General features: G+C 40.3%; 1 protein-coding gene across 1 annotated transcript in view; it reads right to left on the reverse strand.

The window, feature by feature from the left end:
• Nucleotides 1-15,841, reverse strand: part of STARD3 (StAR related lipid transfer domain containing 3) — a 46,069-nt gene that overhangs the window by 3,154 nt on the left and 27,074 nt on the right. The window contains exons 9-14 of the mRNA XM_060781073.2: nt 10,346-10,438; nt 8,625-8,687; nt 7,005-7,100; nt 4,623-4,702; nt 4,436-4,540; nt 1,135-1,228 (exon numbers count right to left, since the gene is read on the reverse strand). Of these exons, the coding sequence (XP_060637056.2) occupies nt 1,135-1,228; nt 4,436-4,540; nt 4,623-4,702; nt 7,005-7,100; nt 8,625-8,687; nt 10,346-10,438 (531 nt within the window). The remainder of the gene's footprint in view (nt 1-1,134; nt 1,229-4,435; nt 4,541-4,622; nt 4,703-7,004; nt 7,101-8,624; nt 8,688-10,345; nt 10,439-15,841) is intronic.

Genomic DNA, 15,841 nt, shown 5'->3' on the forward strand with positions numbered 1-15,841 from the left:
GACTGAATGTCAGCAGTTCAAATCCGGAGAGTGGGGTGAGCTCACGCTGTTAGCCCCAGCTTCTGCCAACCTAGCAGTTTTAAAACATGCAAATGTGAGTAGATCAATAGGTACCGCTTTGATGGGAGGGTAATGGTGCTCCATGCAGTCATGCCTGCCAGATGACTTTGGAGGTGTCTACGGACACACCAGGTCTTCGGCTTAGAAATGAAGATGAGCACTACCCCCCGGAGTCGGACATGACTAGACTTAATGTCAAGGGGGAACCTTTACCGTTTACCTTTACTGCAATTGTAAGATCTATCAACCAAAACGTTGCAAGTTCGAACCCCGGGTTTGGTGTGAGCTGCCAAATGACATCCTAGCTCATTGTTTACCTAAGCAATTCGAAAACAGCTTTAGTTGTAATTAGAGAAATCAGGTACCGCTAAAAAGCCGGGGAGGTGTTTTACGACGCCATAAAGAGAGAAGATCAGAAAACGCTGGGCGACCAAAAGGAAGGAGGAAGTCCTGCCAGCTCTTCGTCATAGAGGATAGAGCAACAGCACCCCCTGGACTCAAGCCCAACCTTCCATGGCATCAAAAACAGCTGGACACTGAATCGAAACAAACCACCTCCTTCTGTTATCTGTCTATTTGTCTGTGTATTGTCTATACAAAACGGCACTGAATGTTTGACAAGTATATGTACTGTGATCTGCCCTGAGTCCCCTTCAGGGTGAGAAGGGCAGAATATAAATAAATAAATTACTACTACTACTACTACTACTACTACTACTATAAAAGGGCTCTTTATAATGGTAAAATTGATTTAAAATGGGAGCCCCCCCCCATATAAAAATTATAATGTTCTTTTAGAAAATCTATTGTTTTAATGAATTGTTTGAATGTTTTAATGTATTTGTTGATTGTTTATATGGTGACAGCATCGTATGGTGCTTGTATGAAATAAATAAATAAATAATAGTGAGCTTTTTTGACACAAACTGCATACCACTCACTCCACATTTCATAAAGTATTTATGGTTAGAGAACACCACCTTATTACTGAACCCTAACAAGATGTTTTGATGTTTTGGATTGCACCCCTACTTTTTCTTTGTTTCAGCCAAAGTACAAAAGGGAACAAATTACCTTCAGGTCTGTATTGAGAATCCAGAACAAAGTGCAGATGTTTGGATTAGTGGGGCATTTCAAAGCAACAAAACCCCCAGGACCATTCTCCGCTCTGGGAAAAGACAACAGCAGAAGAAATTGTGAGAGGGAAGTCAAAACAGAAGCAAGGAGATGGACAAAGTTAAGTAAAGTGGTCATTAACCACAAAATCTTGGTTGCTATCTTTAACAGTTGTGGCTCAATACAACAAACATTACATCAATGGAAATATAAAATACAAATGCTATTCTCCTGCCTTATACATCTGGGAGAGCATTTTCAAATGTTATTTATAGTGACACTGTTCTAGAACTATGCATTAAAAGTTCAGATACCTCAAACTTCCTCCTACTTAAAACCCAGCTAAGGCCCCATCTACACTGCCATATAAAATCCAGATTATCTGCTTTGAACTGGATTATATGGCAGTGTAGAGTCATATAATCCAGTTCAAAGCAGATAATCTGGATTATTTGATTTGATAATCTGGATTATATAGCAGTGTAGAAGGGGTCTGAGACGTTTGTTATGGTGGGCCACCATAAGAAGAGCCTTAAAGAACAGGTTGCCAAGAAGTAAGGGGCAAAAATTTAGAGAAGGGCTCACACACATGAGGGGGATTGAATTGTCATGGATACATTGGATTGAGGTCAGGGCACAAAGAATTTTTGAAGTTCTAAAAGGCTGTGTATGCTATGGAGGCTGGTAAATGAATGTCTTGGCTCAAATTTTCAATTCGGTGACTGTTTACTATGTTTGTATTTGGTTTTGTACAAAAAACAAGTACTGAAACTTTAATAATTTCCCATCCTCCTGTTGGAACCTTTCACGATAGGGGAGAATGACTGTATCTTATGAGCAGAAAGGAGTAAACTAAATTCTTCTCGGAGCATGTTGGGGATAAGAGCTATCTGCATTTGGTTTCCTACTCCTGATGTTAGATGCAAAACACTTATTCTCATTTCTCAAGTATTTCAAATGCTATCAATTCAGTCTCTTTGAAAAAGTCAAGGAGACTAGACGCAATATTTTTCATCATGTGCTCTGATGTACAGAAAGGACACTGCCCTCCTTACAGATTTTCCCAGAAGCTGAATAGTCCGTGAGCTAAAGGCCAATGAGTTTTTAATGTTATTACTCAGAAAAAATGAAGATGGTAAGCAAAGACCCACCCTGGCTAGTCACCTGAGGCAGAGGCTCTGAGAACAACAAAGAGACCTTGTTGTTGGGAGATGCTAGGGCAGAAGTTGAGCTTGTCACAAGATAGCAGCTAGAAGAGACCAGATGCTCAGTAGGCATTGCTGGAGAGAGATCTCTCTGAAAAGTAGCCCTTGGTGAATAACCCAAAATCCCTTACTTCTTTGGGACCAAGGCTTATTGAATGCTCACATCAAAACAAGAATATTAGAATCATAGAAGAGGTCACAAGGGACATGCAGGAATACCCAATCAAAGCACCTCACTACCTCTGAGGATGCTTGCCATAGATGCAGGCGAAACGTCAGGAGAGAATGCCTCTAGACCATTGCCATATTGCCCGAAAAAACCTACAACAACCCAGTGATTCTGGCCATGAAAGCCTTTGACAATACAAAGCACTTTTGACAAATAGCCATCCAGCCTCTGTTTACAAACCTCCAGAGAAAGAGGCTGCATCACAAGTAAATATTTCACTGCCAAACAGCTCTTACTTTCATAAGTATTTTCCCCTAATGTTTAGGTGGAATCTCTGCTCCTATATTTTGAATCAACTGCTCAGGGCCTGATTCTGAAATACTCAAAGACAAGGAACATTCGATCCCCTGTGTGATGAACATTTCTGGCTATGGACATGTGCAAATAGAACATACAATCTGAAAAACCCTAGCCTAATCATTTTATAAAGATTTATAATGATTTCTCAGCTATTTTAGATAAATTTAACGGCAGTTTAGCTGAATAATTCATTTCACACTTTTCAAAGTAAACAATTTATGACCAAAAAGCACAAAGGGAATTTATTATGAGACAAGACAAACCTTCCCCAATCAAGAGTATTTCAGCATGCCTAGTTGGAGGATTCTGGGAGCTGTCCCAACACTTCTTGAAGGTACCAGGAACACCTCCATGAGGTGCCTCTATGGCCCCCACAGCCTTGCTGTGCGCCTACTTTAACAGCCAACCTGCCCATTGTCCGGCCATTGGAACACCTGCGTGGGGTGCCTCCATGGCTCCCGTAGCCTTGCAGCGTGGCTACTTTAATGGCTATATTACCCATCGCCCAGCCACTGGAGCACCTGCATGATCCCCGCAGCCTCATCGCGCAGCTACTTTAACGGCCACGCTGCCCATCGCCCAGCCATTGGAACACCTGCATGCATGTTTGGTTTTGGGGTTGTCCTACCTCGCCTGTTGCCTGCTGCTTCTGGCCATTTATTCCATCAGCCCACTTTGGTTGGGATTGAATGTTTATTTTTAAGCTGTTTTATTGTACTTAAATTTGAATTGTTTAATTGATGTTAGTTTATTACTGTATGTTTAAATTGATATGCTAACTGTTTAAATTGATACGTCATGTTTATTATTATATATGAAATACGGCATTGTATGCCTTGGTCTGTAAGCCGGCCTGAGTCCCCCATTGGGGTGAGAAGAGCGGGGTATAATTGTAGTATAATAAAAAAAATAATAATACAATATTTGGGTTAATCAATAATCAAGAAACTGAAGTTTATAATGGTGAAAAGAGAGTAAACAATGTTAGTTTATCCAGCTTAGCAAGGATCCCATATTTTGATCAATATGACGATAAACTAGACTGATTTCAGCCGATTATTACTCTTTTCTGTTGCAAAAACTTTCTTCTCCCACAGAAAAAGCACTGCAATATTCTTTTTATTTTATTGCTGCAATTCTATTGTTCCAAACATGCCCCCCCCCCCCCTCCAATCAACACTACTACTAAAACTAAACAAGGTCAGGAAAAATGCTTCAAATAATGGGATGGTGGGTTTCACTTACTCAACATTATGGTAATTACTTTATATTAACTGGAGATCCACTAGTAGGCTTCCGGAACGGCTATGAGCACCTCCTCTGTTCATATTACATTATAAAAAGGAATTAACAGTTCAATTCTCCAGACTATTGACAGAATTAACTGCAACTCTTTATGGTTCTGTTTTTCCTGAATGAGGTGCCTAGTTTATTCTTGTCATTGGCTGTCTCCTGGGCTGCCACAAAAGAGTATTATAGCCTAAAAGATGACTTAAATACATTTTGAAAATATGCAGATACATACCGGACGTATTTGGAAGTAGGTGGACGTGAATTGTGAATAGTTGCCATTCCTGATGAAATGTATCGATCTCTCCTTCTCTCAATCCGACGCACATTTACGAAATCCCTTGGAGGACAGAAAAAAAGATCAACCCCTCATTCAGAAAGAAACATGCCTGTGATGTAGTCCAAACAAAATGAGGACTCACCTGGGTGACACAACGCCGCCTGCGGCCCCAGCTGCCACATCATAGGATATCGATGTGTTATCGTCAACCCGTTGCAAGATCTGAAAAGAAAAATAGTCTCTGCTGATTCAAACCAATGTGGAATGCAAGAAATTCAAGATCTGTGATGATGCCAGAGATCTGACAGTAATTTTCTATCACCTTCACTGAAAGGATATCCAGTTACAGGATCACAACATTTGTAAATCATGGGCGCATTTCTGGACTACAATTCCCAGATTCACCAGCTACCATTACCAGTGAAGTTTGGTTTAAAAGAAGTTACATTTTGCAAGCTCGATTAAGACTTTACCTGAAGTTTTATAATTGAATTAGACAATACAGTAGGGAATTATTCCTACTGGCAGGATTTCACAAGTGTAGAATGAGACCCAAAACCAACAAGTCAAAATGAGAATTGTGTTTACCCATCAAAATATTTATATTTGTAAACCCTTGTCACATTTCATCTATGAGTGCAAATATTTGTTCTCCATAAGTATTCAACTTTGTCAAAGCTAAGTAATAGGCAGCAAACTGCCAACACCATGACTTTATATAAACCTAAGGTATGATCACATCTTGAATACTGTATACAATAATTGTCATCACATCTCAAAAGGGATACCCAAAAAGTGAAGAAAAGGTCAACCAAAATGACAGAGGGCTAATCATAGGACCCTAAATCGTTTTGTTTGACCTTTTACCACGTTTTAGCCCTTTACAACATGAAAAATAAGGCTAATAAAACAGAGGTGAAACTTGCACCACTCAGTTCTATTGAGTGGCAGCAGTAATTCCTTACATAGGACTGAATTAAACTATACAATTCATTGCCACAAGAAGCAGTAGTGGCTGCCAACTCAGATTGCATTAAAAAGAAATTAAACTATGATAGCTAAGACTATCAATGACTAGTAGTTATTATGAGTTCATACCATAATCTATATAAATAAAAATGTAATGTTCGTTTGTAGGATTAACATAACTCAAAAACTACTGGACGAATTGACACCAAATTTGGACACAATACACCTAACAACCCAATGTATGTCCTTCACTCAAGAAAAATTGAGTTTGCCATTTGGGAGTTGTAGTTGCTGGGATTTATAGTTAACCTACAATCAAAGAGCATTCTGAACTCCACCAATGATGGAATTGAACCAAAAGTGGCACACAGGACTCCCATGACCAACAGAAAACACAAGAAGGGTTTGATGGGCATTGACCTTGAATTTGGGAGTTGACATCCAGAGAGCACTGTGGACTCAAACAATGATGGATCTGGACCAAACTTGGCACAAATATTCCATATGCCCACATATGAATACAGGTGGAGTTTGGGGTAAATAGACCTTGACATTTGGGAGTTGTAGTTAATGGGATTTATAGTTCACCTACAATCAAAGAGCAGTCTGAACCCCACCAACGACAAAATTGGAGCAAACTTCCCACACAGAAACCCCATGACCAACAGAAAATACTTCAGGCCATCCAGTCCAACTCCCTTTATCGTGGCAAGAAAACATAATCAAAGCCCTCCTGACAAAGAGCCATCCAGCCATAGATATAGATGGATATACAGTATATGATTCACACACACAGAGATATAGTATCACAGATTTGAAAGGGACCCCTCAAGAAGGACAATTATGTGTTGCATGTTCCAGAGTAGGCAAACCAGACAATCTCCACATCAACACTGACAAAGAAATAGCAAGAAATACTGTTTACCCACAAGCATAAAAAATTACATATATTAGAAACCAACACTTTCTCATTACTTTATTTTACAGATCACCAGACTGGGCCACAGCAACGCGTGTGGTAGGAGATGGCTAGTATGATACTCATAATAACTACTAGCCATTGATAGTCTTTGCTGTCATTGTTTAATTTCCAGTATTGGAGGCAATATACTGGTGAAACCAGTTGCTGGAAGATGGGAATAGCATCCTACTGCACTCATGTGCTATTTGTGAGTCTGGCCACTGTGAGAAGAGTTAAGGTTTAAAGTCAACCACTATTTCCAACTAGACTATTCAACAGTAAGACAACATTTATATGTGGATTCAATGAGTACCATGCAGTTTCTATGCTGTTCAAGAAAGTAAATAGAAACGGAAAGATAAAGAACCAGCAATAAAAGCCCTAGCGTGCCAACCATTATCTCCAAAACAGAATTAAATTTAACTCGGCACTTCCTTTCTAGCAGATAACAATTCAGAGAAATGGAAGTCACATACAAAAGTTATGGTTGGAGGGTAGGGTCAACTCATGCCAAAGGTAACTTTAGCTGAGGAAAACACAAAGGAATTCAGTAGCACCTTTATCAACGTGCAAGAGATGTTTAGAACTATTTACCTGGCATGCCAACAATGTTTTATTCCATAGGACCATCTTCTCTGGCTGGAGGATCATCTCCTGGTAGATGATCTCAGGAGGACATTGTAGAACTGCCTGCAAATTAAGGAGCATTGTTCATTCCACAAATCTTTTAGTAGCGCTGTCTAAACACTTCTATAGGGCTGATTTACAGACACACACTTCAACCAAGTGTCTTTCATATGTAGTGGACTGTTATTCCCTGGAAGCATGTGGTTGGGAAAAATAAGCTTGGAAGCCCATATTTACCTGGTTTATAGTTTTTATTATTATTGCTGAGCCTTTAACCTCTGGTTTTGGCGGTGACCAGGGGAGCATTTGCACAGTTAAAACTTGTGCACCAGCTGCGTCCATAACTTGGGAAGTCTGACTTGGCCATGGTAGTCCATGCTCTGGTTACATCCCATGCAGACTACAATGCACTCTACGTGGGGTTGCCTTTGAAGACTGTCCAGAAGCTTCAAATGGTCCAACTGTCGGCAGCCAGGTTACTAATGGGAGCGGCGCTCAGGGAGCATACAACTCCTCTGTTGCGCCAGCTCCACTGGGTCCCAGTTTGCTACTGGCCCAATTTACCTGTCCGAACGCATCTCTCCTTATGAACCATCTAGGACTTTAAGATTGTGTGGGGAGGCCCTGCTCTCAATCCTGCCTTCGTCACAAATACGTCTGGCGGGAATGAGGGACAGGTCCTTCTCAGTGGTGGCCCCTCGGCTATGGAACACCCTCCCTAGGGATATCAGATCGGTCCCTTCCCTTTTAATAATCCGAAAAAGTCAAGACCTGGCTTTTTGAGCAAGCGTTTGCAGATGCAGTGTAACAGACATAGGAAAGCGGAACAACTGGACGATGTGACTGGACAATGTTTAAACAAGGAAATGCTGATGATATATTTTTATTGATCTTGCTATGGTTTTATATTATATGCTAATGTTTTTAATTGTATTTTATGATATTGGGCATTGAATTGTTGATGACTGTAAACCTCGAGTCGCCTGCTGAGAAAGGTGGTATACAAACATAGTAAATAAATAGATAAATAAATATATATATATATAAATACATTTAAAGAACAGGGAATAAGATTCTCAAGAGAGGACTGAAGTTCACCAAAGCCAATGGAAAATAAACAAAAAACCCTGGTTAAATACCCCATGCTTGTAGCCTACAATTTTCCAACAGTGACACCCCTCCCCCCGGGTAATTAAAAAGTAACTTAATTTCAAACCCCTCAAGCAAAAGCTTGGACATCAAGAACAGAGGGAGTCTCAAATGGAGACAAATTAACATGTTTTCAGGCACACTGCTCACCCTGGACAAAGTGATCAGACAATGAACTGGCAGCAAGAAGCAAAATAACTTTCTTACAAGAGGAGAACACTATTTGGTTAAGAACCAAGCACCAAACATCGCACCCACACCATTACCTCACCTAGAGACCCAAAGAAAGCATTTCTTCTAGACCTTTCTTCATATTCTGTCTGTCCCTACTCTTCTCACTTAAGGTGACAGGAGATGAGAAAGAATAAAAAACAATTGTGGCATTTGATTCAGGGCAAACTCTCTAGAAGAAAAGCAAAAGCCATCTCGGCACCTTACCTTGAGAATAAAAATCTTGCCATGGTACGGCATTTCAAGTGAGTGAATTGTGTCACCAAATTCCTGCAAGAAAAAACATGGAAGGCATGTGAGTGCTGCAGGGCAGAGAGGCTTCTCAGTATCATTTCAATGAAAGTATGCAGGGCTATATCACCTTTCCTCGATATTAATTTGGTCAGACTTCTAGTCTGCCCAATGCCATACTTATCTTCTAATTTGTCTGCCAAGTGTCAACGTGAACAATGGCTTATGCTGCTTATAGATGTACAGGATGGGTTGGCAATGCGGAGGCTGTATGCAGCCCTCCCAAGTCACCAAATTTTGTGACACTTATTTTTATTTTTTTTATTTTTTTTGCCCTCACATAGTGATGCTTCCCACATTCTGGTTATTTCTCTATGTTTTAGGATTTTTCCCCTTTATTTTTTTTTAATTTGCAGGGATATTCTTTCAGCGTATATAAATTTTGTAATCAAAATTCTGCCAAATGCTAAAATTGATTGGTGGGATCATCAGAGACCATCAACTTCACAATTTTTCCTTTTCACCTTTCATATAACCTCCCTGAACCAACTTCCTCCTCCTCCCATTCCAATTTAAAGTTTAGGGATGTGGAATAAGCAGCCTGAGATAGCACTGACAAACACCTGGTGTCTTTACCAATGGTTAAGAAATGGAAAAATTCCCCCACAAAAGTCAAGTTCCTCAGTGCCACTTCAGGACCCAGACAGCCTTAGTGAGAAGTCTCGGTTTCCAGCTCCAAATATGAGGAAAACAAGGGTCAGGTGCATCGAACTTTTCCAGCCATCTTTGTACCATACAGAATCCACTTTACTATTAGGAATAGAAATAACATGAACATAGAGAAATAGCCAGAATGTGGGAAGCACCACTATTTGAGCGCAAAAAAAATCATATTGTGGGATGGGGAGTAGACACACATACCAGCTACCTCCCTCTGAAAATTAAACATTGCCTTATGGGAGACATCGACAACAGACATTAGAGGATTTCTCACCCCATGGTGAGGTTTCCTATCTTTAGAGAGTGTTCAGTATTTATTACAGTTCAGGCTATTGGTTGTTTTATGATGTTGTTTTTAAATTTATTGCATTGTGTTTTTAATTTATGTCTGTTCAGGCTCGTCCCCATGTAAGTTACCCTACGTCTCTTTAGGAAGATGGAGGCGGGATACAAAAATAAGGTAGGAGTAGTTGTTGTCGTTCAGTCGTTTCCGACTCTTCGTGACCTCATGGACCAGCCCACGCCAGAGCTCCCTGTCGGCCGTCACCACCCCAGCTCCTTCAAGGTCAATCCAGTCACTTCAAGGATGCCATCCATCCATCTTGCCCTTGGTTGGCCCGTCTTCCTTTTACCTTCCACTTTCCCCAGCATCATTGTCTTCTCTAAGCTTTTCTGTCTCCTCATGATGTGGCCGAAGTACTTCAACTTTGCCTCTAGTATCCTTCCCTCCAATGAGCAGTTGGGCTTTATTTCCTGAAGTATGGACTGGTTGGATCTTCTTGCAGTCCAAGGCACTCTCAGAACTTTCCTCCAGCACCACAATTCAAAAGCATCTATCAGTAGCAGTAGTAGCTGTTATTATTATGGTATAAATGTATGCTAAATGACATTCAGAAAGATTGGAACAACCCTTCTCATTCTCTGGGTTTATTAATTAATACTTTCATTCTTAAATCATCCAGGAATCACAAACTTACAGTGCACTTCTCAAATGTCCAGTTCTCTTCCTGAGCTAAAATTTGATCCATCACCTCCATTGCGACCTTTCCTTGCCGAACATATTCCCTCTCCTAGGATAAACCATGACATACAGTTAAGCATTGCACAAGTCCCAATTCCAATATATTCTGATATCTCAGATTTCATAGACTGCATTTTTTCTCGCAGGACAGGGAAGGGGTGGTGGTACAATGATGCTTGTTAACATTTACAGAAAAGTTACCGCTGCAGGTTTACTAAAGTATTGTCCTCAATGCAAATGGAAGCAACTTTATGGGAGAAAGGGTTTTAAGCAAAAGTTATTTGGGGAAGAAACATTACTTTGCCATACAACTTTGTCAAGTAATTGATTATGTTTGCAAAAATAGAAAACAGTGCTCTACAGAAGAAAAACCTAACACATACTTTATTTATAGAAGTTGCACAGAAGGACCAATTCCTTTGTCTCATACAGGCTGCAATACTTCTTCCAAAAATGTGATTGCTTTCTGCAGTATTTAATGTTTATGTATTTTTTTAAAGAAAAGCTAAACTATTAATTGGGAATATGTATTAAGCAGGGTATTTGTGACTCTGTAGCCTGCTTTCTTTGATTCATGAGGGGTCCTCAAACTTTTTAAACAGAGGGCTAGGTCACAGTCCTTCAAACTGTTGGAGGGCCGGATTATAATTTGAAAAAAAAAATGAATTCATTCCTATGCATACTGCACATATCTTATTTGTAGTGCAAAAAACACTTAAAAACAATACAATAATTAAAATGAAGAACAATTTTAATAAATATAAACTTATTGGTATTTCAATGGGAAGTGTGGGCCTGCTTTTGGGTGATGAGATAGGATTGTTGGTGTTGTGTGTTTTCAAGTAATTTCAGACTTAGATTGACCCTGAGCGAGGGCAGGGTAAATGACCTTGGAGGGCCGTATCTGGCCCCCGGGCCTTAGTTTGAGGACCCCTGATATATGCCAAGGAAACTTGACTGCCTGGGTGTTTCTTAACCTTTTGAGTCCTCTAATCCTTTATCATTGTCCATGCTCAAAAACTGGAGCTATACTGCCAAATAATGCAGTGCAGATCTATATAGTGCAGTTTGAAGCAGTTAAATGGCATGATATGGGTCTAGAAGGCATGGGCAAACTTGGTCCCTCCGGGTGTTTTGGACTTCAACTCCTACAATTCCTAACAGCCGATAGGCTCTTAGGAATTATGCAAGTTGTAGTCCAAAACACCCAGAAGGGCCAAGTTTGCCCATGCCTGGCCTACAGTGACCATATAATGCAGATTCAAACTAAAATGTCTGCAGAACCAAAAATTGTGCTTTCCTGACACATTGTTTCTACAATGGAGGATACGACTACAGCGAAGGATGCAACTCAAGCTCTTGACACTAGAAACAAAATCGCCCTTTCTGAACACAGCCAAGCCCTCAAATACTGGCAACATTGGCATCTCAACTCATGATACAGGGATAAAGTACCAATGCAGCAACTTTGGGAAAATTACAGCCACTAATTTAGACTGCAATAGAATTATACTGCCCCCAAGTGGTGAACAGGATGACAACACTTTTCAGGGAGCACACTTTTCAGCCCTCTTGAAGTGGCCAAATCAAGGCATATTTCTCCTGTTTTACAAAGCCAACGACTCTGATTTCAAAGAGGGTAATAGCACTGAGGATTCAGCTGCAACAATCACTTTCCTACACAATTTCAGAAGTTTTTAAACATTTATACAATTTTATAATAGTTATGCCTAGGGCTGGATGAAGATAAACAAATCACAAGAAGCCATGGAGATTTTCCCTGGAAGTTGTCTGGTCCAGAAAGCAACATCCATCCTTTGTGTATAATAATGGATAGAGAGTTATTATGTCTGCAATTGAATTAAATTATAAACCCAGAGCAGTCTTGGACAGGCTTATCGAAAGTTATTAATTACAGAAAGGGAGTATGAACAACATCTAATTACTATCAGAATCCACAAACAGGGCAGATTTTCAACTTGTAAGTATCAACTTTGATGCCACAGAGGACAGGGAAGTCAATGCTGAATCTGTAGTTAACTTAGCAAAGTTAAGCAACTGATAATAATATGTACTCAATGTCAGACTAAGGTAGATAGGCATATATATCAATATTATTGTTCTATATTGTTTTATATATCATTATTATTGTTCTATATCTCCTATGATTTGTTGTTTTGTTATGTACCATAACTAAAATAAACTGTTTTAAAAAATGTTGAATCTATAGTTTGCATGCCAGGCCTCTCATTATCAATGCACAGGCATTTCAGAAAATACTAATATCAACAAAGGGTTTTGTGGATGGCTATGGCTAATATAATATTTACTGATGTCTGGACTCTCTGCATCTTCTTTTCCTTAATCTCATTGCTTTATATTTGCTGTCTCTTCAACCAGGAATACACTCCATGCATCTGGTAAAGTGGAATGAGGACAGCGAAAACGGATATTATCATGAATGCTTTTGAAGACAAAGCTATGATAATCTGCATAAGTGAAAAACGGAATAAAGAAATCACATTTGAGACTAAAAGAGAGAAATGAATTTCTACCATAAGCCCACTTCATGGATCCCAGTCCACTTCATCACTGGTGAATCCGTACATGCTTATGTTAACACTAGCCATCCCCAGCCACGCGTTGCTGTGGCCCAATCTGTGTATATGTTTGTGTGTGTGTGTATGCATATATGTGTATATTTGTGAATGTGTGTATATGTGTGTGTAGTGTATATATATGTGTGTGTGTGTTTTAAGCCTTTTCTGCTATGTTTTTCATTGTTTTTATGAGTGATGGTCACTTGTCCTGATAGATGTATTGTGTCCAAATTTGGTGTCAATTCGTCCAGTGGTTTTTGAGTTATGTTAATTCCACAAACAAACATTATTTATATAGATTTTTGCTCTCTCCGTTAATTTCAAAGGTTCTACAGGATTCTGTAGTAAAGACCGAAGGTGCTGCAATATATTAAGTCAACTTTGTTGTTATGTGCCTTCAAATCATTTTGACTTATTGGGACCCTAAGGTGACCTTATAACAGGAATTTCTGAGAGTGTGACTTGCCCAGGGTCACACTCTGGGGAGCAATTCAGATTCTGGCCTCCAGAACTGTAGTCCAACATTCAAACTGGCTATCACTAGCTCTCCTGATTTTTATAAACAGGGTGAGGCAGCATAACTTCCTTTTTTCAAAACTTAATAAAACCCATTTTATGAATAAGATATAATATATATATGTATGTATGTAAGCGCATACCTAGTTTTGTTTTACATAGTTTTGAAGATCAAATTAGGTAGGTGACGTCCCACATTCTCCATACACTGAGTAAACCGATTTCTGGTGTTTGTCATGACTCTTGCCAGCATAGCAGGGGTTATATTGGCAATTTCTTCCTGGATGTTGGTCTTCAAATCTTGTAGGGTCCTTGGATGGTTTACATAAATACGGGATTTCAAAAAACCCCATTAAAAAAAATCACAAGGAGCCAAATCTGGAGAGCGGGCCGGCCACTCCAAATCCGCTCGAAAAGTAGGCCTCAACGGCAAAAGCACACTCCTCACTGTTCCAACGCATGATGGCGACTGAACTGTGTCAGGACACAACTTTATACTCCTGCCTCTCGAACGAGACCACTAACGCTCCGCTATGTCTTCAACCGACTGAATGGCACACATTTTTAAAAAGGAAGTTATGCTGCCTCACCCTGTATATGCAGCAAATTTTGTAAGGTTCGAAATGCTGCATATCATATCACATACGCCTTATTTAATTAAGGCAAGTCAGTATTACACCTGTATTACAGGTGGAAACAGAGAAACAGGCACTTGACATATCCTAATGTGTTTGTCAAGAAGTCCCCGGTGTTGCAGCGGGTTAAACCGCTGAATTGCTGAACTTGCTGACTGAAAGGTTCGCTGTTTGAAAGCAGGGAGCAGGGTGAGCTCCCGCTGTTAGCCCCAGCTTCTGCAAACCTAGCAGTTTGAAAACATGCAAATGTGAGTAGATCAATACATTCCGCTCTGACAGGAAGGTAACAGCGCTCTATGAAGTCATGCCGGCCACATGACCTTGGTGGCGTCTATGGATAATGGCAGCCCTTCAGCTTAGAAATAGAGATGAGCACCACCTCCCAGAGTTGGACTTGACTAGACTTAATTTTAAGGGAAAACCTTTACCTTTCATACAGCTAAGCGAAAGTTTTACCTAGGTATTTCCTGGTTCACATCTCACGTGATATCAGTCTTACAGCATTCCTCACTTCAATCAAAAGAGAGGCTGCAAGTCATTGTGGTGATTTGGTCTGTTTGGACAGTGTTTGAATGTATCTCTTTCACTATCAATTTTAGAATGAAAAAAACAACAAGTTCTCGCCTTCTCCTATGCCCAGAAGTAGGGTCACGTTACAGCACTCCTAAGCTTCATATAAAGAAAAAGCTCTATACTGAGTAAATCTGAATGGGGATGGCTCCCAGTAACACCAGGAGGGTCACAGTTCCCACAGCCTGAAGTTCAAAGTCAAAGGATTAATTTCCAAAAGATATCCAAGAATCTGCATTTCTATTTTCTCACACCAAGACCCTAATAAAAGGTTTCCCCATGACATTAAGTCAACTCTGGGGGGTGGTGCTCACCTCCATTGTCCGTAGACGCCTTCAAGGTCATGTGGCCAGCATGACTGCATGGAGCACCATTACATGCCCACAGAAGCGGTACATATTGATATACTTACATTTGCATGTTTTCAAACTGCTAAGCTGGCAGAAGCTGGGGCTAACAATGGGAAGTTACCCCGCTCTTTGGATTCGAACAGCAAATTCAGTGAGCAAATTCAGCAGCTCAGCGGTTTAACCTGCTGCACCACTAATACTTTTAATACTCAAGACCATAATACGTTTAGCCAATTATTTTGAGGACAAACAATCGTTGATGTCCTGCATTGCAGCCTGATTGGAAGGAAACACAAAAGGGGTCTTAAATGGTTCGGACCCTGCCTATCTTTGCGATGACATCTCCTTCTATGAACCGGCACGAACTCTAATATCTTCCGGGGAGGCCCTCCTCTCGGTCCAACCTCCATCACAAGCACGGTTGGTGGGGACGAGAGAGAGGGCCTTCTTGGTGGTGGCCCCCCGCCTCTGGAACGCCCTTCCAAGGGAAATAAGACAGGGCCCATCCCTCCCCTCCTTTCGTAAGAACCTGAAAACCTGGTGGTTTCAACAAGCCTTTGAAAATGACCAGTTCTAACTCAGTCTTACACATTGTCGAATACAGCTTTATTCTTCCTACAAATTATCCAGATTATTTCCTCTAATTGGCTCCGAAATGAACAGCCACAGACCCGTACCTAATATTATTGTTGCCTGCCATAGCATTGCACTTAATTTCCGGGCCCCCTAGAATTTTTGGGCTTGTACAAATCTTGGCCAGGCCTTGTAAATTTTTTAATTG

Source organism: Anolis sagrei, chromosome 6 (genome assembly GCF_037176765.1).
Source record: "Anolis sagrei isolate rAnoSag1 chromosome 6, rAnoSag1.mat, whole genome shotgun sequence".
NCBI lineage: Eukaryota > Metazoa > Chordata > Lepidosauria > Squamata > Dactyloidae > Anolis > Anolis sagrei.